Source organism: Lasioglossum baleicum, chromosome 3 (assembly GCF_051020765.1).
Source record: "Lasioglossum baleicum chromosome 3, iyLasBale1, whole genome shotgun sequence".
In the NCBI taxonomy this organism is placed as follows: Eukaryota; Metazoa; Arthropoda; class Insecta; order Hymenoptera; family Halictidae; genus Lasioglossum; species Lasioglossum baleicum.
In genome coordinates this window covers 9,525,496-9,549,737 of record NC_134931.1, presented here as the reverse complement: position 1 = coordinate 9,549,737, position 24,242 = coordinate 9,525,496, and the positions used below count along the sequence as shown (strand labels likewise).

The window sequence follows — 24,242 nt, the reverse complement described above, 5'->3', positions numbered from 1 at the left end:
ACCGTTAGCACGAACATTTTTTCCCTAATCTCGATAGGGTCCGACAACTATCATCAGCATAGGGATCATCGAACTCTCTAGCATTTTTATGTACAGCTGCTGATCGGTTATACGTCGAAATAGTAAATTTAAAAGCGTGTTTACGTTTCCTTTGAAGCTACTGTTCGTTGAAGAAACGGCGAACATGATTCATCCAACCTTGCTAACCTGGTATTTTCCATATGAGCGCCGAGACGTTACGATAACCTGGATAATTTTCCATCTAATTACCTTCTCACAAATTGTCAGTGGACATCCGTGTACCTGTGACGTTAAAGCGAGAAGAAAAAGGTGATGTGACATTCGTTAGAGAACTCCGCAGCTTTGCGATGGTTAGAAAACATCGATTTGTCATCTAATTGATTGTTGACGGAAAGAGAGGATTAATAATTGAAGGTGTGGGTTAAGGTTGGCGCACAGTAGACCGCCCGCTTCCGCTGTTTTGACTTTCTTCTATGTACTTTTTTTTTTTATTCGACAATCGTATCTAGCGCATTCTACCTGCAATCTTCATGGTTTATACATTTTCTAAAGTGTTTTAACAGTTTTTATAATAACATTGTGAATGCAGAATTTTGAAAGATTTAGTGTCTACCTCAAGTCCGTGCAATTTCTTCTCCGCTGGCGCTTCACGACTCCCACTACCAGTGTACCGGTTCCCCCACTATCAACTATTTCAAATTGCCTCTACCGTGCTTTGCCTCGCGTGACTGCGAGACTATTCTCCCCAACCTCCTCCTCTACTCCACAGGAGTTTGGTGGGGAGGTCCCAGTAGTAGAGAGAGGAGTCGTCCGCGGCTCGCGAGCCGCAAATAGCCCAGCCCTGGTCTATCTTCTTTCATAAACACTTAAATTTGCAAAAAATTCAGTAATCCAATAATAAAGAAACTGATAAGTAGGCTACAGATACATAAACATTTACTTCTAGTCTTAATAATAGTAAAAAATTGGAAATAATGTAACATTACAATGCAAGTATATTTAAATTTCTTAGACGATTTAACTGTTTTCCATTTAATTAATCGTTGATATAATACTGACAAGATTGAAAGCCATCGCTTGCATCATCAAGCATCGTTTGAAATTGTTATCTGTCGGTTGTTCAAGGGTTAATAACTTGGGTAAATATAAATGCTACGTTCTTACCATTCTGCGTCGAAGTATATTCGAATATTAAAATTAGAGTGTTTACTGAAACGGAAGTGCGAATGCGCATATCGATTACCTGTCGGCGAGTTCGCGTTATCTATCGTGACGTATTCGCGCCACGTGTTCAAAGGTGTCCCGAACGAGTTCTTGCGGATTCGAATGAGTCAGAACATTGCTACCATACTCTCCATCGCGGCTCGCTGTTTGTTACAACACTAGACCGATTTCTCTGTAGAATAAGTTTTAGTTGAGGTTGCGGGCTTAGGACGATTTGCTTCCTCCACATACAATGACCATTTTTATCGATTGCGTAACGTAATCATTCATTCTGATGATTTTATTAATTTGTATGGATTGTTGCACGAAAGCTATACATATACAGGATGACACAGCAATCGAGGCATGGACATGTCTTTGTTCGTATCAAAACATGGACATCGGAAATAGACATTTAACTGAATGTTTCCTGTCAAGTGGGCAAAGCAATGTGTCTGTTCGTGGCTTATCGTTTCCACATCCCGCAGTCATAAATTCAGAATGACATTGCAACTGCGCTACTTTATTCTCCAACCTGAAATGACATACGGTCCCCTGGACTGTGAAATATCACACTGGAAGGTTCCTAAAACTGTTGTACTTTACTGAAATACTTTCAACCATGTACTTTAAAATTCAAATATTCAAGAAATGTTATAACAATTTTTTCAGCAGCCTAAATTGATGTCTGGAGAATCTTTTGGGATCATGAGAAACTCCACAATACCGATATACCTGGCTGGCCGTTAGGTTGCCCGGCCGTGTTTATTGTACTACTACTATTGTGTTCTGGGCTCAAGCTTCGGGGCTCGACCCTACGGCCTCGGTACGTGTTCATTATTATATTAGGGTAAGATCACAGTGGGTCCGACATCAGACAGACTTGGTGACGTCAGAGCCGTCTGGCAGACATTTCAAATGTGTGGGTAGGCCCAGGTAGGCCCGTCTGTGAGACCCTTCTAGTTTCGTCCTGCATCGGCCCTCGTTTTGGAAACTCGGAGTTTATTGTACCAGCATTTGCTGGCCGTTCCCGGGGTTGTTCTCTATGGAGAGGTTTATGACAGGTCATTACTATTGAGCTGGAAGTCGACACTTTCTCGGACAACGCGTGTTGACACAGTAAAAACTTATGAATTGGATGCGCTAAAAACAGCTTTCTGAAAAATAGCTTCGCTGTCGATCGCCTAGTAATGACCCGTCCATTTGCATGCCCAATGTTTTATTGCACGTGGCGATAGCCGCTACGCTATCGTACGTCGCACAGTGGTGCAAAATCCCCAAGACGTGGCAATAATTCGTTTATTATGGCAATGTCATTTTGAAAAATCTATGTGTATTGAAATACATGGCAGTATTAATACGTTACAGTATTAATGCAACGATTATAGATTATAATAGAACCTAAGCACAAACACTGACATTCGAAACAACTGCGACATATACTATTGAAGAAAAAATTTTTTTCTCATTTCTTTGTTGTTTTTGTGTATATGCACTCCTTGATTTTCAAATTATTATTCAGTGCGGTGAGTACATTACTTTAAATTATAAAAAATGCGAAGCTAATCATTAATTTTTTTTGTATACATATTATTGAGACCCTATGGGTGCCACCGATTTTTATTTGGTTATAATCCAAAAATTTGCGACTTTATGTTACTTTTCCACAAATAAGGTCACAATGGTTTTAGAAAGTGCGAGATAAACGATATTTTCGAATCCACATTTATTAAGCTTAAGATTTTTAATACTAAGAAAATGAAAACACTATCCGAATACCCAAAGTCACAAGTTTTTCATTAAAGTATATCATAGTGAAACGATAAGAGTATTTAATAAAAATTATTTCAGTTGAGAAAATATTTGTTTTCATAGTTTGCAATTGTTTTAAACAGGTGCATTGCTATCATAGAACCAGAAAATTGAAAAAATAAAAATTATGATAAAATATAGCCCCAAGTGTCCTCTTTATGGACCCGTTTTTAAAAATACGGATACTTCAAAATTGGTGACATGAAAATTATTTGAAGTAAACGCTGCACCGTCCTACATCAGACGAAAATCAAAATCATTTTATTTTCCTCTTACATCGTCCGGCGTCGAGGCCCCGGCCCCATGGGGTTTGTCCATTGTTACCCTTCTCGAAGTATCTGAAAAAGGTTCAGCTCCCCGTGATTTTGACCATTTCGTCCGGTTTCTGGCTCACTGTGAGTACCTTGCCGGACGAAAACGGACGAAAAGACACCAACACATCCCTCCCGAACGCTCGTCTGTGTGGGCTAATGTCTGATGTGGGACGAAAACGGACCCACTGTGATCTTACCCTTAGAGCCTCGAGCTCTCCGAAATTATTCGAAACATATTCGAAGTCTACGACTAATAAATAAAAATAATAGATGAAAATTTTATTCGAAACTTCGAATAAATCCGCTTCGAATAGAAAGTTATTATCTATTATTCGTCGAATAAATTCTCGGCGAATAAAAAATTATTTAAATAACGAGTCGAATAAAAGATAATTTTTTATTCGAACCTTCGAATAACGAATAAAAATTTTTTATCTTTTATTCGTTATTCAAAATTTTTAAATTATTGTATAACTACAATAGTTAATTTGATAAAAATGTTCTGCATTGATTGTGGGAAGCAGAAGTAAAACAAAAATTGATTTTGTAAATTAATGACTTTTTTACATTAAAAACAACATTACAATGTTCTTAAATGTTTCTAATCTTTTATTGTTTTATGTTTCACCCAGTCAATTTTTCATAAATGCATAAAGATCTACAGTCTACAGATAACAATTGCAGGTTCAGGCTCAAATACTTGTTCATAATATTCTGTGTTTAATCCTAAAATAATCTCAAGTGTCAATTGATGACAATTCCTCATTTCTCAAGAAACCAATTTAATAATGGAATGAGACACGCCATTAAACAAGTCTGTCCAAGGCTGGCATATTCTATTTATTTCCATCCTCAAACAACACTAAAAATTCTATTCTCTAGTAAAAAAGATTCTCCTCTCAAGCGAAGAACTTCAATAAAATGTTTAAAATGATACTATGGAATGAGAATTTACAAGAAAACAGAATTTTTCTTATTCAACATTTTGCTTCCCAGGTCTATTAGCAAGTCCTTTCATGACTCACGGTTTCTACTTCTCGAAACCAATAAAGCAAGTATTCAAATAAACGTTTAAGTCGATTTTCTCGGAAAGAAAATAATTACAAATTTTATTGCACACCTGTAACTTGTTCTCTCATACAAAAATCTTCATCTTAATTCTACCACGACTGCTGGAGCATCCTGTACAAAATTTTTAATACTGCTTTCGTAAATCATACACAGTCTTCTACGAAACACGGTAAAGTTAAAAATCGATTCTTTTTATATTATCTTTTTGTTTCACGACTTGAACGTTATTCTGTTGCTTTTCGGTGCAATTTTGTTTTGTATAGGACCATCCTCCTCCTCGGATTGCAGCCCGTTCTGTGCAGTATTCGATGCAACTTTATTGTATAGACTGTTCTCGTAGTTGTAGGTGATTGGCTTTCTGTCTTTGGGTGCTATTTTGTTCTGTATCGTTGTGACAGTGCTGCTGGGTCTGGATCCATAGTAACTTCCAATTCCAGCAGTGAGTCCGTGCCAAGTATAAGCCGTGTCTTCTTCTATGTTCTCGTGGACTTCATAAGTATGCTGACCATTGTTTGCTGGGTTTCCGTGGCCTCCGTGGATGCCTGAAAATATTTTTGATATGTTATTTTTGTTTACGAGACATTCTCGAGACTGCCACAATTTTTTCAGTAAGTCCCGGAAGAATAGATTGTGAAATAGAACCCCGCACTAATTATATGGAAAATCTATCCCGGTAAAATCAGTTGGATTTTTCATATGTTGTAGCTTATGATCTGCTGAACAAAAGATGTAATGGGCACAAAGCTCAATAATGAACATTTATCGAGTTATAATCAGTCAAACATGACAAATTCGAGCTGCTGAATACTCAAATCAGAGACCACAACAACAGAATCCAAATGAGTAATACATAATGAGATCATTTTTTTACTAATCCACACACACACGCACACAAACACACAGCAGAGAGGATTTGGAGTAAAAAAATACTACGGGAGTGACGAACCGTGGGGTCCTTATCTCTGCTGTGACACGCAAACATTTTTGTGAAAGATTTCTGTTCACAGACCTTTTTCAAGGTCATTTAAAATTCAAAAATAATGATGCCACCAAACAGATTTTGTGAAACCATACTATTTTTGTTCCAAAATTTGAGTATTCAGCAGCTCGAATTTGTCATGTTTGACTGATTATAACTCGATAACTGTCCATTGAGTTTTGTATAAGCTACAACATATGAACAATCCAACTGATTTTACCGGGATAGATTTTCCATATAATTAGTGCGGGGTTCTTTCCTGTAAAATGTGCTGGAGAATCGTGTGCATTCGTATTTATTTAAATGAAGCCGGCTCAAAGCGAGGAAAACTACGCAACAATTTCTTCGCATTGCGAAATCGATTATCCAAACGAAATTCAAAATTGGATTTGAAACTTGGACATTTAAAATTTGATTGCTCGATTATTCGTTCGATTTTATTGGCTCTGAATGGTTGGGCAAAGAGTGTGATTGCTTCATGGTTGGATTGTGTATGCATAGAGATTTTGTCGTACTGAAACTTGAATGAATGATTTCACCACGATTTCTATATGACTTTCGTATCAAATTAATTTTGTTCGATTTGTTCACTTAATTGTAAATGTGAACGAAAACTAATGTTATATGACAGATAAGCTGCAACTCATAATATGTACAATTATCCTCAGATAAAACTTGTCATTCTGCAGAACTTGCAAATTGTAACATACCCGCAGACACTGTGAGTGGAATAATTTAAATCCGCTTATGCAATAAAAAGGTGATAACGACTTTTTCTACATTGTAGAACGTCGCCGTCGTGCAAATGCACAATCTTTTTGATAAGTATTACAAAATTGCGAGGAACAAAGTGCGATTCTATTGAATTTTAATGATATTTACATTTAAGATGTGAAATTCCAATGCACAGTAAATACACAGTATGTCTAATTAATACAAACAAAGAGTCCAATAATGAAAAATTGCGTTGTCTTTCCGGGGCTCGTGATTTCTCCGCGTTGGAATTTTCGCACAAGTATTTAGGCGATATATCTATGGTTGTCAGGAAGAACGCCGCAAGTCACATATTTTCACTTTCGAGATATCGCCGTTTAAAGTTTTCATTACTAATGCTTTCACATAGGACATCGGTGAAATTGCAGTATTTTTTTCAGCCTTTCGGATTTGTTTTTCTGACTTTTCTTCTGGTAAATACGTAAATCCTATACTATAAAGTTCAATTAATGCATAAACTCAAATTTTTTGAAGTTGTGACATCCGGCGTTTTTCCTGACAGATAGAGGCAAACAGATGGGATAGTTACCATGATTTCCATTACCACCATGACCACCATGCCCACCAAGACCCATGTGCCCTCCATGACCACCGTGGCCACCATAACTACCGAATAAACCATGATTACCAACCAGCAGGTTCGACAGCGCATTCAACCCGAACGGATCTTTATTGTGCAACTTGATGGTCCTTTTAATCTGCTGTTGTTTCAAGCGTTGTTGTTGTAACTGTTCCCTCTGCTGTCTCTGTCTTTCCCTCTGTGCTGCCAACCTCTCCCTCCTCTCCTGTCTGATCCTTTGATATTCTTCTGCATTCTGAGATCTTTGACCTGTTCTCGATTTAACCAGGTTTCCGACAGCCTCTAGCGTCGATATCGGAATCTGGAAAAGTAATTTAACAAAGATACCACCAATTTCGTAAATCTAAATGAACTCTTAACAATTCGTTAGTACCTGCAACACATTGTCAATGGTCTGCGAGTTCTCTGGGCTAAACGACTGCGCTGCTGCCGAAGTTTGCCTGATCGCTGTGATCGGGATCTAGAAGGTGAGACACAACTTTAATTATTACACTGGTCATTGTAATTCGTTTTTTATGAAGAATTGTTTACTAAGGAAGTAAAAAGCGTGCCTGAATAGCAAAATGTTTATAACTTCCATGGGGAAATTAAATAAAATACCACCTCAGTGTTTACTATAAAAGTATTTATAACTAAATTTAGAGACGTTTATGTAATTTCCTACTTTCTGAACGAGTCTGGTGTGCTTCGAATTATGTAAACATTGATTTTCCATCGCAGAAGATCTGTGTATTTTGATTTTAAAACAGTCTAATTACTTAATATCTATGTTCAAGGAGTGATGTACGAAATAGTCCGGCTATTAACTAAAGTGAAAGATGTTTATGTAATCTATAATTTTTTTAACAAGTCTACAGTGTTGGAACGTAAATAAATATTGATTTTCCATCGGGGAAATTGCAGTATTTTACCTTTGTCAGAGTTTAATTATTTAATATTTATGCCCAAAAAGGGAGTGACCGAAAACACCTATGAAATACTCACATTGAAAATATTATCAATAACCTGTCCACCCTCTTCTGAGTCACTCTGGCGCCTTATCCTGAGACACGTCTGCAACAGAAGCGTATCTGTGTCAATGTTCTATTGGTGCTTACAAGTCAGTTAAATCATCGCGCTCAGTATAATCCGCGAGGACATCTTTTCATAGAAACAGGTCGCGATAAATTCGACCCACACAGTCCAGCAAACCTGTTATTGTAAATTCGGTAGACATACGTTTAAGACGATGGATACGATGGTTCGCGATCAGTTTCTGTGGACATGTTCCTCGCAGCTTTCACTTTTCTACATATAAAGAGCGTCAAACGATTTTCTGTGTGCCTCATTATCCGAAAGGTCAGCGTGCCTTCTTGGTTCGCGTCATTGCTTCTTTTAAGCTGTTTGTGTTCTGTTTATCTTACGTATTTTGTAAACATTTGCTAATATTTTTTACTGAAAATTGCCATTACAAAAAATACTAGATGGTTGCCGAATCTTCGAGATCAACTAAGTTCTTTTATGGGGACGTGTCTAAACACTTTAGGAATTTTTTCTGAAAAATTAATGGCTGTGACTTTTTAATTTACTTTTTAATTTTATTATATATTATAACAATAATAATGATAAATATTATAACATATATAATAATTTCTTTGTTGCAATATCTTCAAAAATAGGAAACAAAAAATATCTTTAAATACGTGTAATAGTTTTACAGTCTTACTATTTTTAATCAAACGTTGGGACCTCGTATATGTAATAGTACTATTCTTATTAGAGTAATTATTGCATAGATTAACTGTTTCTATTAAATTTTCAGACAATATAGAACTTCTGTTAAGTACATTTGTCCGTAGGGCTACTATTTTCATTAAATTTTTTGATAGAACTATAAAATACAATTTTAACGATGTCACTTGCATTGGAACGTTCACTCAACTGCTTCAATCATGATAAAATATTGTATTTGTCAATCAAAAAGATCACCGAAAGACGTAAAAGGAACAATAGAGATTAGTATGAATGTAAAAACACTTACCCCAACAGAAACAATAAAGCATAGAGCACCAACAACGACGAAACTCCTCCCGAACATGTTCACTTCTCTCCGACGATCCAATCACGATTGTAACGAGCGATCTTCGTGATCGACGGACTGCAGAACAGGTCGACGATCCACGGATCTATAAGGGTGGCTGCAAGATCCCACGCCGAGCATCGACCAATCAGATCCTCGCGGATCTCCTTTTGACCAGTGGTCCTTTCTATTTCACATAATCTTCGTACGCACGACCCGGCCCCTTCTTTGTCCTCTCTCACCAACTAAACATGTGTTCGCGTCACTTTTTCCACTTATACGAGGGCGTAGGTGGTCACCGTGTCATGCTGCATACAGGTGGGCGGTGGAAAAAAGCGATCGGCGCATCAGAACTATTTTATCACTGCTCGTGCATCAACAGTGACGACCCTAAGTGTACATTTTGTATGAAGATCCTATCTGTACATTTCATATGAACTTCCTAAATATACACCTTATATGAAGCTCCTGATTCTATATTTTGCCTGAAGTTCCTGATTGTATATTTTGTCTGAAGTTCCTAAGTGTACCTTTTATCTGAAGTTCCTCAGTGCACATTTTTTATCCGAAGTTCGTGAGTGTATATTTTGTCTGAAGTTCCTAAGTGCACATTTTATTTGAATTTCCTGACTGTGCATTTTACATGAAGTTCCTGACTGTGCGTTTTATATGAAGCTCCTGACTGTGCATTTTATATGAAGCTGATAATTGTAAAGTCCGAAGTTCCAAAGTGTACATTTCATTTGAAGTTTCTAAGTGTACATTTTATCTGAAGTTCTTGAGTGTATATTTTGTCTGAAGTTCCTAAGTGCACATTTTATTTGAAGTTCTTGATCGTGCATTTTATATGAAGCTGCTAATTGTAAGTAAATTTTATCTGATGTTCCTAAGTGTACGTTTCATCTGAAGCACCTAAATGTATATTTTCTCGGAAGTTCCAAAGTGTACATTTCATTTGAAGTTTCTAAGTGTACATTTTATCTGAAGTTCTTGAGTGTATATTTTGTCTGAAGTTCCTAAGTGCACATTTTATTTGAAGTTCTTGATCGTGCATTTTATATGAAGCTGCTAATTGTAAGTAAATTTTATCTGATTTTCCTAAGTGTACGTTTCATCTGAAGTTCCTAAATGTATATTTTGTCGGAAGTGCCTAAGTGTACATTTTATTTGATGTACTTAAGTGTACATTTTATTTGATGTACTTAAGTGTACATTCTATATGAAGTTTCTAATTGTACATTTTATATGAAGCTCCAAATTGCACATTTTTTATAAAGTTCCTAATTGTACATTTTATATGAAGTTCCTAACTATATCCAACTCCACAAGTACATCGCTACCACACAATCTACATACATTATCTAACAACCCTCTAACGAAACAATCACACTACCTCATATCATCAGCTCCTCACACGACCAAACGCAACCTAACTAGATCCCTCCAAACAAATCAAGAAACCGAGCAAAGCGATTCAATCCAGTTTAAGACCCTACAAACCCCAATTGATCTAACTCCGTCACGCACACCTCGAAGCCTGAAAAGCTGTTTGCAGTGACACGATTGATCACCAGCGACGTGACACTCACCAGAAAAGGCGCTCGGCCGAAGAAAGTAAAAATCGGTCGTTCGACACGTCTCGACAGCGTTCACTGACGATCCATGGGACTCGGAGTGATCCACATATAAAGACCCGGGTCCGTAAATCCCACGCCGACGTTCGACCAATCGAAACCGTCAAGGTGCTTTCTACTTACCGCAATCGGTCTCCTCGAATTTGCGCGTTCCGCGATCCCGTCCCGACCTCTTTCGCTGATTATTCTCGCCCGCAGGTGTTGCCGGCATGTGGGTCGACTCGGGGGCTAAGTTACATAAATATCGGACGATGATCTGCGCCGATGATGTAACAAGAGCGAACCTCTCCGGCTGTTCTGCGTTTTGCAACGACCTATTTAACGTGGCCTTCGAAAGACAAGTTTGTGGCTCTGACGTCCTGAGAATCGGTTTCTCGCGTGTCTGTTTCGGTAACTTTTAATTGGGTAAAATAGGATTGTACATTCTCAGTTGTGTTTATAAATAATAGATTCATTCAGTCTTTGGCTACTCGGCGTTAGCTCTAACGGGATTTGCACTGAAGGATCGCAAAGCAAGACGTCGACGAGATCCAGGGGTTCCTGAGGGTCATCGGTATGCGTTGGGGTTGTCCTGCAGGTAGGTGCCTACCTGCTTGCCTAGATCCTTCTGGAATTGTCTCACGTTGATCTCAGATTGCTGGAAAAGATACGATTCTTCAGTCGTTCGAGGATTCTGAGGAACAGCTGGGTTCTCGAAGAATAGATTCTACAGAGAAGAGGAGCGGGAACAGAGTTTTGGAATTTTCTGGCTACAATCTTATGGTTGTTGCCAGTCTCCTAACATGAATAGAATCCTAGAGCCTTGTAACCTTCCTTGATCTTTCAATGCGATTAAAATCAATTTCAAATTTAATTAACTCGAAGCCCCTGGCTCTTGCAAGCCCCCCGATATGGATAAGAGATGAATCCAAATAAATGAAGATCAAGCTAGAGCCCCAGAACATAGAGTCCACTTAAAATCAATTTTAGAAATAGACGATCTTTACACGTTTAAAATAGATCCAAGAAACTACGGGTTCCCAGAACTATACGTAGAACGCTTTAAGTTCTCCTATCTTCGTCCTACCATCGTCCTGTCTAGCTAGAAGCTTCTGATTTTCCTTAGGTTTTTAAAGTTCGTGAGAGTCTAGGAGATCATAGTCTCGCGAAGAAAGACAGAATTGGCTTACGTTTAAAGCTTCGTTCCACTCGAGATTGAACAGTTTAACCAAACCCAAGACGTTCCTCCTGATCAAGCTTTGTATACTGCTCCTCGTCAGCACGAAGGGCGCTGCTGTGGTCGATGTTGGCCCTGTGGTTGCTGCTTCTGTCTCATTTGTGGAACTCGTATTCTTCGAAGAAGTTGAGGCAACAGTAGCTGTCAAAGAACCCCTAGGCATTGAACCCTGAGTGGCTGAATCGGGTGCTATGTTGTTGTTGATCATGTCACTGATCTGCTGGAATGCTGATCTTGTGTCGTTGATAGTCTGGAATAATGCGAATATCGAAGGGTTATTCATAAAAGATCGTCTAGAAAGAATAGAGAATCTCGCGAGAGTAATTAATTATAAATTATCTACTACACAGAGGAAGCCATATAATTGATCGAAAGTTGCTTTAGCTTTACTTACTTCGAAGGTGACTCTAGCAAGAGTCCAAAAGAACCCTGGCCTCTGCTTGCGAATCTGTCTAGCAACCCTCTTCGTCTCCTCAGACATAATCTTCTCATCCAACGAATTATCGACCACCTCATCAGAATCCTCCGACAACAATCTATCAAGGACCTTCATATTCTCCACTATCTCCTTCTCCCTCGAACTGATCTCTGTATCATCCACTTGTTTCTCCTCATTATTTAATCCATAAGTTTCATAATCATAATATCCTTCCCGTTGCTGGTAAGTCTCAGGCACTTTCACAGGGTATCTTGGAGAACCGCTTCGAAATTGACTTGATTCATAAATTGGAAGATCTTGGGGGACGTAGTGAGTTGCGTATGATTGCGACCTCTGAATACTTGGCGCCGCATAGTAATCTGGAAATACTTCTAGTGGTTGCGATCTATGATCTGCGGGTCGGGGCAGTGGGTAATTTGTCCAGTGCATTTGTTGAGGGTCGCTTTGCAAGGGACTAACGAAGAATAGAAGGAATAGGCCACTTGACAGTGAACAGAGCGGTGACATCTTCATCTGAAATTAGGTATGTACTAGTATCAATATATTTTTAGTTTCAAACATTCTATTATTGTTGGATGTCAAGAGTAAAATTTATTAGAGAAAGAATAATAGCGTAAACCAGAGTACGATTTGATTTTCATGCCGTTTTGTAAGGTGTGCTGACCAGCAATGCTTGATTTTAGAGCATTTCTAAAGAATAATGCTTTTTCACCAGGTTTTATAATTTTAGTACCCAACACACACACACACACACACAGACCCATTTTTGAATACCACGCGACAATTCCCCAAAAATTAAAAAAAATGATTGATACTTGCTTTTCAAACAAATTCCAGCAGAACCGAGTCCAAACCGAGCAGTCTCGGATAAGAATGAGAATCGGAGTAAGAAAAAGGCTTATTTACTTGGCCTCAATTTACCACCCGCTCGATAAGAAAGTTTTAAAACACTGGTATCTTCGCTTCATATTCCCGTCGCGTATGCAGCTAGCGATGGCCCGGCCAGGAAAATGGAAAAAACGCGACTAACGAGACGATTTGTATTCTCCGGGAGAGCTTCTTCGATTTAAACGGTACTGATCGATTAGCCAATGGCCGGTTTGCATATATGGGAACGCGGAAAACCCTGGCAACCTCGTCACACCCACGGTATCATGCTCCGTGAATCACGCATGCATCGCGAAGACTATAACTCGCCTGGCACTGAATTTCAGAAATACCGTTTGCCCGTGGAACTTCGTCGCGCTTTCACTCGTTGCACTTTCCTGCACTTATGGATATATCGGTCTATCCGCGGAAGTTGGTTCTCGTTAGAATTACCAGTTAGGATCGGTGGAATTATAGCGTTGAAGGGTTCGAAGTGATCTAACCTTTCTGATAGGAGGAGTGTAACTGTCCGAACGCGATCGAATTTCGGCTTTTCAGTGGACATCGGTTGGATACCTTGCCTCGTGCTCCATTTTCACCTGCATACGACCTCGAGATTACGCGTGATGCGAATTCGACAGCGATTTATTTCGACTGTGGCGAAATCGATCCATCGGGCGACGAGTTTAGGGCTTGGCGCGACGATCGCTGCATAAAAATTTCTTCCACTAGCGTGGAAGACTATTTAGTGTAAGAATTTCGTTTATTCATTCTATAGGTAAAATTTCTTTGAGTAAAGTTCAAGAAATAGACATTTCTTATTTGTATATTCCGGAATCATATTTTTCATACTATATTAATCTTCAAGGTTCCTATTAACCCTAAACCTGCCAAGCATTAAAATCGATTAAAATGTTTTACCTTACAAAAATGACAAAACTGTATTTACTTGGTTGTGTCCCATTTTTATTATAGTATGTGCTGGAATAATGATATTTAGTGAAACATTTCCCATGGAAGTAGCTGTATAATATTAATAGTTGTAAAATACAAAATATGAAACGATCATTTGACCGGCAGTGGTAGGTTTAGTGTTAGTGCTTCTATTTTTCACTGAAAACTGAGAGTTTTAAAAACAGAAATTAGATACATCTCTAGGAAGGAAATCTGTTTCAAAGCAGAGATTAAAATAACAAATTCCATGTCTATTTTGAAGCTATTACAGACTCCTTTACTAGTCATTCTGCCTAAGGTGTAATAAAGTGAGCGTAAACATTCTTGTCAACTTGAAAGACTCGAGGCAATCCGCTTTTTTAGCATAGCACGCTGGAAACATTTTTCTAGCAAAATTGTGGAACTTCTTATACAATTAAGATAGAGCAATGATACTTATCTTAAACTAAAGTAAAAATGCTGTAGAATACGGGCCAAATAGAAAAAATGAAGAAAAATGTTTGACCTTGAAAATTGTTGAAGGTGACCTTTTTTGGAAAAAGTTTCTACCATGAAAGATCAACTTCGAATAATATTATATTTTGAAGATGATAATATATCCGTCACTCTTTCTCCCTATTTTCCCTTATTCTGCAATGTTTGAACTTTAATATAAAACAAATTCCATCGCTCTATCTCATTTCTACGAAAAGTTGTACTAACTTATATATGATCAGGATTCATTTTTAATTCGACTTAAACATTGCTTTATCAATTTTTTGTACTCCATAAATCGACCCCATAAATAAAGTTACATAACCAACAATCACCGCGTAACACTGCCAAATGAAGTGAAATCAGAGCTGCCTCAAGAACTGATACACACGGCAATTGCCATCTTATGAAACGTGAACGTCCCTGGTACAGAATTACGCAACCACCGAAGTAGATCGTTGATGCACTTTCCAAGTGCAATGAACGATTCCCTTCCGCGTGCATTGTCAATGCAAGCGAGAGATTATTGCGACCCCGGGAGTCTGTCTATAAATTAAAAGCAGAGTTAAACGGTTTACACCATTGGAGATGCAAGACTATTGTCTTCACCATTTGTTTGTACGATACTGAATAAACTGACAAGGAACGAGACTTTCTACGGAAGTGTGTCTCGATTACGCGTCATGCGAGAGGAACAATTCACGGACGCTTACGTTGTGTCTGCTGCATGACGATTCTGCTATCTCTGCTTGATTTCATCTACTTGGAGAATTGAATCCTCGAAGAATTAATTTCTTGATGGTGTTTCTTAATTGTTGCACTGGGCGTTGCATTAACAGATTCTCACTATGGTGTTTATTGTATGGATTTTATCTTGGAAACTTGCACTTTTCTGACATCATGATGATAATAAATTTTGTATAAAACCAGAAGTTGGTATCTGCCGAAGGAGGAATTGAATTTTCGTGAAATAAATTGAAGCTCCGACATCAAGGTTAATTTATAACAGAAAAGTTGCCAATTGAAAATTGATCTTGTCTGTAAAGATTAAAATTAGTACCAGTTAGAAGCTTCCAACTGTAAATTGTATTTCTCTAACAATTTTCTAATATTCATCATTTTCCTAGCGCGAGAATTAATTTCCCATAAAATATTAAGTGTGCAAATAAGTTTTCCCCTTTTTTTTCTACGATCATACCTTCTGACCGAATTCGAATTACTTCCCGATTTTGGTGCCATCTGAAACAGCGTTCTATTAGTTTTATGAAGAGTCATGATGAGCACTCTAAAAGTTTCGAATCCTATGCAACAATTTCTTTGCATTCCAGCTTAGGAAATCAGCTGTTGAAGCTACTGGAATGGTTTGTGCGGCACTGGGGGAGAACGCTGTATCTTACAGAACATGCAGAAAGTGGTATCAAAGATTTAAAGCCGGTAATTTTAATTTGGAAGTCGACGATCGTTCAGGTGCACCGAGAAAGTTTGATGACGGGGAGTTAGAGGAATTGCTAAAAAAAAAACGATCCAGACACAAGAAGAATTGACAGAAAGATTGGGGGTCACACCAGACAAGATTTTATTACATTTTATATCACAATTTCGAAAAAAAATGGGAAAGAACTTATTTGCACACCTAATAATTATAATTGTCGAGTTTTCAAGGAAGAGGATGTAGAAATTAAAAAAAAATTCAAGTTTAACTAGTGTTCTGGACGTCGATGTGACTCGCACAGATGAGCAACGATTATGCCAACCGTCTTTTCGGCAACGACACTCAAACACTCGTCTTCACGGGGATTTTTCGGCAGCAATTACGAAACCTCGATACGGGCACTCAATCGATCGACCGACCCGTCGGCAAACGTGTTGCCCGGAGTTCAGCGGAGTCGATACTTAGCCACGTTCCTGTGAAAAGTAACACCACGTGGACCACTGTACAGCCATCTTTCACTTTCACTCCCGGCCGCGACCACGTGCTTCCTCGAAGGTAAACCAAAAGTGTGCACGCCACTGCGTGCTACTTCATTTCGATCATGATCTACTTCCTTGAACCAGCTCCGATCAACATTAACAAAATTGTGCCACGTTCTGCAAATCTATTCTGAACAGTAAGTTCTGAGTATCATAGTAAGTTGTTGTTGTTGTCTTCGATCGTATAAAAGTAAAATGGTTACAGATGTAAAAAATTATAATTTTCCTTCTTCAACCAGAGCAAGATCAAGTAACAAGAAATTATAATCTCACTGCACTGCCACAATTTGAAGCACATTCGCAAATTGCTAATCAACCAAATATTATACATTTCAACAATATATTAGATCGAATGGTCACGTTTTAAATTAAAACGTACTTTAACTAACACTGCCCAACAAAATTGTACAAAATCAGTGTAGTCTTCCAGTACTTCAATTTTTCTAGAGAAGTACTTTTTATAAGTAATTTCCTTTTAACCGTACCACGATTGCAAACACTTTTCGTACAAACATAACACGCTCTATTTCCCCACTATCCTTACGTCAATTTCGTGAAGTAACAAGCCTAGTGCGCGCAACCTTAAAAAGACGAAAAACCTCTTTTCCATCGTGCATCGACCACAAATTTCTCTATTGCGAAGAAGGCAAATATTTGACGCAGAAATACCGCGTCCACTCTAATTGCTTATTATAAGGTACGTTTTCGGTCACGCAACCTCGGCGCGCACGGAGCAATCAAAAAATGTCACGCGGTGCTTTCAGATATATGTGATTCACTCGAAATTCCAGGACCTCCATGTAAAATCATTTACGATCGTGAGGAACGTTTACGTATGATCGTTGTGCAACGCGGGCGTCCACCTGTTGCGGGTCAGTGATTCTCATCGCGTGGGAAGTTAGGCGAAATTAGGGTAACGCGTTTCTTGACTCGTTATGCTAGTTGGTGTATCGTTGTTTGCGTTTCTGTAGTGTCCAATTTTTACCGATTATTGTCATCGGATTTTTATTAAGGTTTCCATAAAAATTGATATTGGAACTCCAGTATTTTTACAAAACTGATTTTTAAACAACCGATCAATTATGTTCAGTGTTCGATCATTCATTAAACATGAGCGATTCTTCGTTTCGACGCGTTTACGCCTTATCTTGAATTAAACATTCAAATGAATCGATCGAATTAAATAGCATCAATTTTTGGAACAATGGGAAGCGCACAAAGTAGAATAGACAAACCGGAGGAGGCTCGTGTAGGGGAAAGGTGAAATGCGATCAAGTATCAAGGACGCTTCGATCGAACCCGATGCATTTGCAATTACTATTGCATCGGAAGCTACGCGGTGCATAATAAACAGTCTCATGGGAAAAACTGAAGCCGTGTTTAAAAATATTGTTCACAAAGTTCCCCCAATCATTGGGAATCCCGATGGATATTTTGTTCGAGGAAATCACTTCTCTAGAATTTTAATAAAATTTATTTATTGAAACTGGATTCAAGTAGAAACTTGAAAATGAACATGGATAAAATTGCCCAATGCGTGCTGTCATTCATGACTCGCAAAATCAATTTTAGAATATAAAATATTCATTTTAGAAATAAGCTAACAGCAACATTGTGCAATTATTTACAGAATAATACTAATGATCATCTTAAACCGACGGGAAAGAGAAAAGAATTTATTTCCCAGACTGGAACGTTATTACAGGTAGTAATGAAATAGAAAAACATCCTTAATCTTTGTTAACATAGACCTTTCTCTTGCGTTTTACAAATTCACAAGCGCCATAGAGTTAGCAAGATTAAAATCACCGTATGTTCCAATCCAGGAAATTGTTTACGGTAAAATTTGGATAGAAACATACTTAATCTTTGTTAACATAAATCTCTGACTTTAAAGATGCCATAACTTTTAACACAGATTATCAACGATTGCAACAGCAGATAGATACTCAGAAAGATAGTTGAATCTTGAAAGTTTCGAGTCCCAGAATAAAAATACCACGATTTGGAACAAGGTTCCTCCTAATGACTATAGAAACCAATTTAGAACCTAATCGGCCCCCTTTCGGGTGTATCGACCTCACCGGAATGACGTTCAAAAAATTCTTTCTCTCTCTGAAGAACCCAATGAGGATTCGTCACTGTTTTCGTCATCATTCAAGCTAATATTATGCCACAAACGCATAGGCATAATGCGATACTGTACTGCTGATATGAACGAGTCAATTCACAGTGTACTCACTTTTGCTTGTTCTCCGCAAACACCTGTTGCGCAATCCTCGTTGACTTCTAATACGAAACCTTATGCAATTCCTCCCTATTACCCTGTCGCGGAGAACTGAATCTGGAGAGCTACTGGAATCGTGCAGGCAGTCTCTGGCAAATTGGAAACGTCCTGGACCGATTTACCAAGTCCGTAAAATTTTACGAAATTCTGAAACATCAAATTAAATTGGACGATTCGTTACGATTGTTAGACTGCAGGTTTTTGCACATGTAACACAACTTAGGGGATGAAATTTAGAACAGCGAGAAGACGAAAAGAATCTCAGCACGACGGTACAATATTTGCAATTTACTGAAATCATTAAGGGGAATTATTACTGAAAATAAACACGAAACATAAGAAACATTAGACGAATTTCATATTACTCGTATAATATTTACGATCTATTAAAATTATTAAGAGAGGAAATACGTTTTTAAGTAACTCCCCTTTCTTATAATTGATGCAGACAATTTTTATTTTACACATTGAATCACTCTATAGTCTTCATGAATGAAGTTCAAATAAGAGCACCAAGTGCTCTGACAATTAATCAATTATTTTTCCTGATGAACTGATAATACAGTCTGGAATAGTAACACTCAAGCCATATGCTGCTTTAAAAAAGGTAAAATAATTTTTTAAATTGAGAAACGTTTTTGCAGACACTTTTGAGTCATTCTACAATAGAATCAGTTCTGAACTCGAGAAAATAACTCATGGAATATTCACCAACGTATACAGTACGAAGGAAATTAATTTTTGTTGTAACTCATGGACCTCGAAACACGAACTGCGACCAGCAAAACGCATTCGCGTTCTCGAAGGTGCCGGAGAAAAAAGGGAACTCGAAGGATGCAATTTACGGTGTCACTCACACGGCAATGAAGCCGTGCGTTTTTCTAACGATCAACAAACCGCACTAGATTCTCTTGCATCATCTGTCTACTATTTCCAGAGAAAATTTAGAATCCACGATGCAAATCTACCAAACTTCGGCGCTGGATTGTATAATAAAACGTGTCCTGTTACATCAGTGCCTCGTAACAGATTATGAAATAGTGACCGGTAGTTCTTCGGCCTCGATAAGAATTTGGGATCTCGGTTAGTGATCCTTGAGCTACATCCAGTAGATCGAATGGAAAATTAATCAGCATCGTTCGAAGTAAAATAGAAATTGATTCGAGGCTTGTCTACACTTTGCGTGACCATGGAGAATTTATCTTAATTATAAACAAGTGGCTATAGAGACAGTTGGATTGTCAACCTTATCTATTCGTAAATGGATAATTAGTAATTATTCACAGATAAGCAATCGATTATCGACAGTATTGACGCAGAGTCTCGTGAAACTCGTGTTCAAGGCACTTACGTCTTATCAGCACTTTCCTGTGCATTTAAATACGGACATCCGTTTTCTTCATTGGGAAAAATACTTCGCAATTGTTTAGTTATTTTGGAAAAGTTCGATGCTGAACAGTCTACTTGAAAATTCCTCGTGGCGAGAATTTGATGGTTTGAGAGTCTAGGTAGGACGCAGAGGATTACTATCTTTAAAGTCTATTTTGCATACAAATTGCAGGAAACAAATGTTTCTATTGGACAGAGGACTTGGAGATCTCTTTGTGATCTTAGAAAATATTAACGCTGAATAATTCATAGGAAAATCACTGGCATCTCGCGTGTGATGGTTTGAAAGTCTGTGTACGATGTTGAAGATTACTCTCCTCGGGGTATACTTCGCATACAAATTGCAGACATCAAACTTTTCTATGAGACAGAGGACTTAGGCATCTTTTGACGATATTAAGAACGATTGACGTTGAAAAATTCACGTCCAACAGCTGTAGAACCTAAACGGGACGTCAATGATCATTCTCTTCAGATCTCTTCAGGTTCTACTTCGCGCATAAAATTCAATCATGAATCTGTCCAGTCAGACACGCGATCGAACCATCTATTAACAAATTCAAGAAAGTTCGATATTGGAGACTGGATTGAAAAATCAGTCGTACTTCATGGCTATTGTTCCATGGTGTTAAAATTTAAGAAAAATGTCGAAGATTATTCTCTCCAGGGTGTACATCATGTACAAAATGTTAACATCTATCCCTTCTATCAGACAAATGAACCAATCAACTCTTAACAACTTCAAAAAAATTAATTGCAGAAAAATTACTCGTACCTTGCATTGAACAGCTTCGAAATCTAACTAGGACGTCAATGATCACTCTCTTCAGGTCTCTTCAGGTTCTACTTCACGCATAAAATTCAAACATCGATCTCTCCAGCCAGACAAATGATTCAACCATCGTTTAACAAGTTCAGGAGAGTTCAAGAATGAAAATTAGACTGCAAAATGACTCGTACCTCGCTTCTAACTGCTTCAAAGTTCCACCCTGGATACCGAGGATCACTTTCTTCAGGTTCTATCTCACAGACCAGCCTGTGCAGCGCAACGGACGACACACGCGTGCCAGACAAACCCGCAAGAACAAGTGCATCTTGCTGGACGGTGGGGCCGACACTAACGAGATGAGTTTCTCCGCCTCCCGATGCCTCGAATCAGCCTCGAAGGTCGTTCGTATTTTTACGAAAGACCTTGCGCACCGGGGACACCGAACAAATTTTACGAAATTTTAGTCTCCTAGCCCCTCTTCCCTTAGGGGTCTTGTCTGTGGTCTCTGAATCACCGTGCGCTAGAAAATTCATGGTGTGACATGAATCTCTCTTGTGGCTTTATGATCACTTTACTTGGAAAATTGAGCAACTATTATGAAGAACTGATTTTGTAACAATGGTGGTGTGAGGTGCTAGCTTGATGTTTGCCGTGGCTCCATTCATTCATCAGTTGGCTCGTCGTTCGTTGAAGTTTATTAAATGATGTCTATATCCGTATGTACTATTTATGTTTTGGTTTATTTCATGAAAGGGGTGAACGATTATTGTTAGGTTTTATGCATTCATGATAAAATCAGTAGACTGAATATTAAATAATAAAGTCGTCTACACTGAGAAAAAAATCCTGTCGAAACAAAAAAAATACATGTTGATTCAATAAGATGTACTATTGAATAGTGCCAATATCATATGAACTTATTTTAATATTTAATACTATTGAATTCCAATAGCAAAACTTATTTCCGTCAATCATATAAACGAATAGCTTGACATCAATGTTTTCAAAAAAATAAGATATGGCCTCAAACCAATTCCAGTATAAATCAATACATTTCTCAAATTTTTTTAACAACATATCTGATTGAAGGAAAAAGGGAAATATTACGAATAATAATGTACGGTATTGAATCGAATAATATTTTCAATCATTTCATGATAGACAATTCAAATACATCACGATTTGCTTCTAAATTTCATACTATTGAAAAGAATACATTGATATTCATCGAAGTAAAAAAATTACCATAACACGCGTGTTATTGAAGTAACTACTTTTTTTTCTCAGTGTAAGAAATTCTAGAATGTATGGCATTTTTAAGGTCAAGGAATCAGTGTGTTATCCTTCTCTTCAGTTGAACTCATTAAGAGAAACAATTTCCATTCGCAGTAAATTCCATGATGCAGTAAATATTTATCACAGTTTACTCACACATTACTATAATCGAGAATTAAATTACTTCGTAATATGTCTATGATATGTCCGCAAGTCCGTATGAATTATTAAAAAATAATATCTACGTAAAACTACGTTTGTAAAGAAAAGGATGAACAAAATTGGATGCACATGGTTTGTACATGAATAAAATTCAACGCCTGACGAATGGCAAACCATTCAACACTTCTGTACAGCGTGAAACAGTTCCTTAGGGGTCTGTGAAACTGCTGAAGGCTCCTGTTCAATAATTATTACCCGTGCCTTCAGAAAATTAAGACAAAGATGAGGCAACGAGCAAACTCGTAGCTCCACACATTACGAAACTTGAAGATTTATACGACTTTTTTCAGTAAAGAAGCCATCTCGTCCTGATTACAACTATAAAAATCAACAACAATAATGCAGAGCACCTTGTCCTGTGGCGAGCAGAAACAGATACGCCTGCCAGTTAAGTGGAACATGCCTCGATTCATAATTATCGCAATTCATCTAGTCTATCCATGCCACGATAAATGTAGAACTAGGTCGGACGCATCGTTTTCTTCTCTTCAAAGGCGTCGCGACGTCCGACATAACATCCAACGACCTCCACTTGCATAATCCTCCCATTTGCATTTCTATCTCGGACTAAACGGTGCAAAGTTCGTCGAATTTTTCCGCCTAGATTCTCGAGAAGGTCGTGATTCACTAATCTATTCCAAACTTTTTGCCACCTCCTTGAAAACCCTTAATTGTGCAATCGTGTTAATCTGCAACCACTTTTTTAGATAACAGCTTGTGCACTTTCTAAATCGTTCAGTGGAAAAAATGACCAATCGAGATGAGATTAGATTGCAGGAAATTGATCGACGGTGATACTTGATTGATTTGATAGGACTTGCACGAAATATCGGTCGAATTTACCGGTTTTTAATTGCTACTTATATTACTTACCTGTTGCACCTGTGGCAGAGTTGCAGTTGGCGGCGTTTGGGCAAGAAATTATTATCAAAGAAATTTTTTCAGAGTGAAAATTTTCTAGTTCGATTGTAGCAGACTCATGTGGAATATAAATAGATTTAATTGCTTGAAAGTAATACAACTGTATTTGAAAGTTGTTCTGATTTTTTACTGTTTTGTGCTTCAGCCGTTCGTTTCTGCATTAAATCCGTGAAATGTGCAGTCTAATTACGATAATTTGCATGTTGTATTGCCTCATAAAACTGTCTGTTAAAGATCTGCTGAATCTGAACGAAACCTTTGTTGTTTTTTCAGTGCATGGATTAGATTCTTTTAATATTTTTGCTATTTTATCTTTCATCTGCTCATTTCAGCTAATTATGATAGGTTCACAAGATAGGTTACAAAATTGTCTTCTAAAAATTCATTGAATCTGAAAACGTCATTGTGGCTTTCATTATTGTTCAATATAAATTAATTGAATTATGTATTCTAGCGTAGAAAGAACAGATAAAGTTCTTCTGATATTTTTACTATTTTCTACTTTATCGGTACATCTTTATGATAAATACTTTAAAAAAGGATGGATATTTATGATAGATACACATGTTCCTTTACGAACATGTGTTCAAAGAATTTGCGGAATCTGAGAAGGCCTTCCAGAATGATATTGAATGCCTTTGTGACATTTTTATAATGACTTTTTTTTCTATTTATCCAGCGAAGAACAGGTAGAATTTCTTCGGCGACAGCATCGAGAACCTGAAATCCGCGTTACGACACTCACGGGGTGTCAGACCTGTGCACTCGGACTTTATGCAAGAACGGTTGCATAATCGTGACGTTTTCCGAGGTATAAATAATATAGAAACTATGTATATTGTAGGAAGTTCGCATCGATGCTTGATCGCGTTCCTCACCCTACTCCCCGTGCTTTTCCTTTTAATCGAATGTTCAAATATTCCTTTCACCGGACACGGAAGTCTGCGGGGACTGATTAAGAACGATTTCCTCGGGACGCTTTTGCAGTTACGAGTTCGAATTAATAATCGT

General features: G+C 37.9%; 2 protein-coding genes across 7 annotated transcripts; both read right to left on the bottom strand.

Moving 5' to 3' along the window:
* Positions 1-4,430: 4,430 nt before the first annotated feature.
* Positions 4,431-10,679, bottom strand: LOC143207159 (uncharacterized). Its single transcript, XM_076420312.1, has 5 exons — positions 8,775-10,679; positions 7,739-7,807; positions 7,128-7,214; positions 6,704-7,055; positions 4,431-4,963 (listed from the first exon to the last, which is right to left on the bottom strand). Exons 1-5 carry the CDS (start codon positions 8,829-8,831, stop codon positions 4,632-4,634), a joined length of 897 nt encoding a protein of 298 aa, XP_076276427.1. The 5' UTR covers positions 8,832-10,679; the 3' UTR covers positions 4,431-4,631.
* Positions 10,680-10,828: 149 nt separating this feature from the next.
* On the bottom strand, positions 10,829-18,751 carry LOC143207157 (uncharacterized). Of its 6 annotated transcripts, XM_076420307.1 has the most exons (6): positions 15,111-18,595; positions 14,733-14,943; positions 13,473-13,697; positions 12,058-12,615; positions 11,617-11,913; positions 10,829-11,084 (listed from the first exon to the last, which is right to left on the bottom strand). In XM_076420307.1, exons 4-6 carry the CDS (start codon positions 12,613-12,615, stop codon positions 10,995-10,997), a joined length of 945 nt encoding a protein of 314 aa, XP_076276422.1. In that variant the 5' UTR covers positions 13,473-13,697; positions 14,733-14,943; positions 15,111-18,595; the 3' UTR covers positions 10,829-10,994. The 6 variants fall into 6 exon arrangements, with proteins under 6 accessions (XP_076276422.1, XP_076276425.1, XP_076276421.1 ...); XM_076420310.1 differs by lacking the exons at positions 14,733-14,943; positions 15,111-18,595 and adding an exon at positions 18,611-18,725; XM_076420306.1 differs by lacking the exon at positions 14,733-14,943.
* Between the last annotated feature and the right edge of the window lie 5,491 nt (positions 18,752-24,242).

Bases quoted from the DNA above. Each gene is read 5' to 3' on its own strand.
- LOC143207157 (XM_076420309.1), bottom strand. From the start codon at position 12,615: ATGAAGATGTCACCGCTCTGTTCACTGTCAAGTGGCCTATTCCTTCTA. The intron at 11,914-12,057 runs GTAAGTAAAGCT...GCATTATTCCAG, and splicing joins TTGCTAGAGTCACCTTCGAA to ACTATCAACGACACAAGATC. The intron at 11,085-11,616 runs GTAAGCCAATTC...TATCTTTTCCAG, and splicing joins AGTGGAACGAAGCTTTAAAC to CAATCTGAGATCAACGTGAG.
- LOC143207159 (XM_076420312.1), bottom strand. From the start codon at position 8,831: ATGTTCGGGAGGAGTTTCGTCGTTGTTGGTGCTCTATGCTTTATTGTT. The intron at 7,808-8,774 runs GTAAGTGTTTTT...CTTCTGTTGCAG, and splicing joins GCTTTATTGTTTCTGTTGGG to ACGTGTCTCAGGATAAGGCG. The intron at 7,056-7,127 runs GTACTAACGAAT...TTACTTTTCCAG, and splicing joins CCATTGACAATGTGTTGCAG to ATTCCGATATCGACGCTAGA.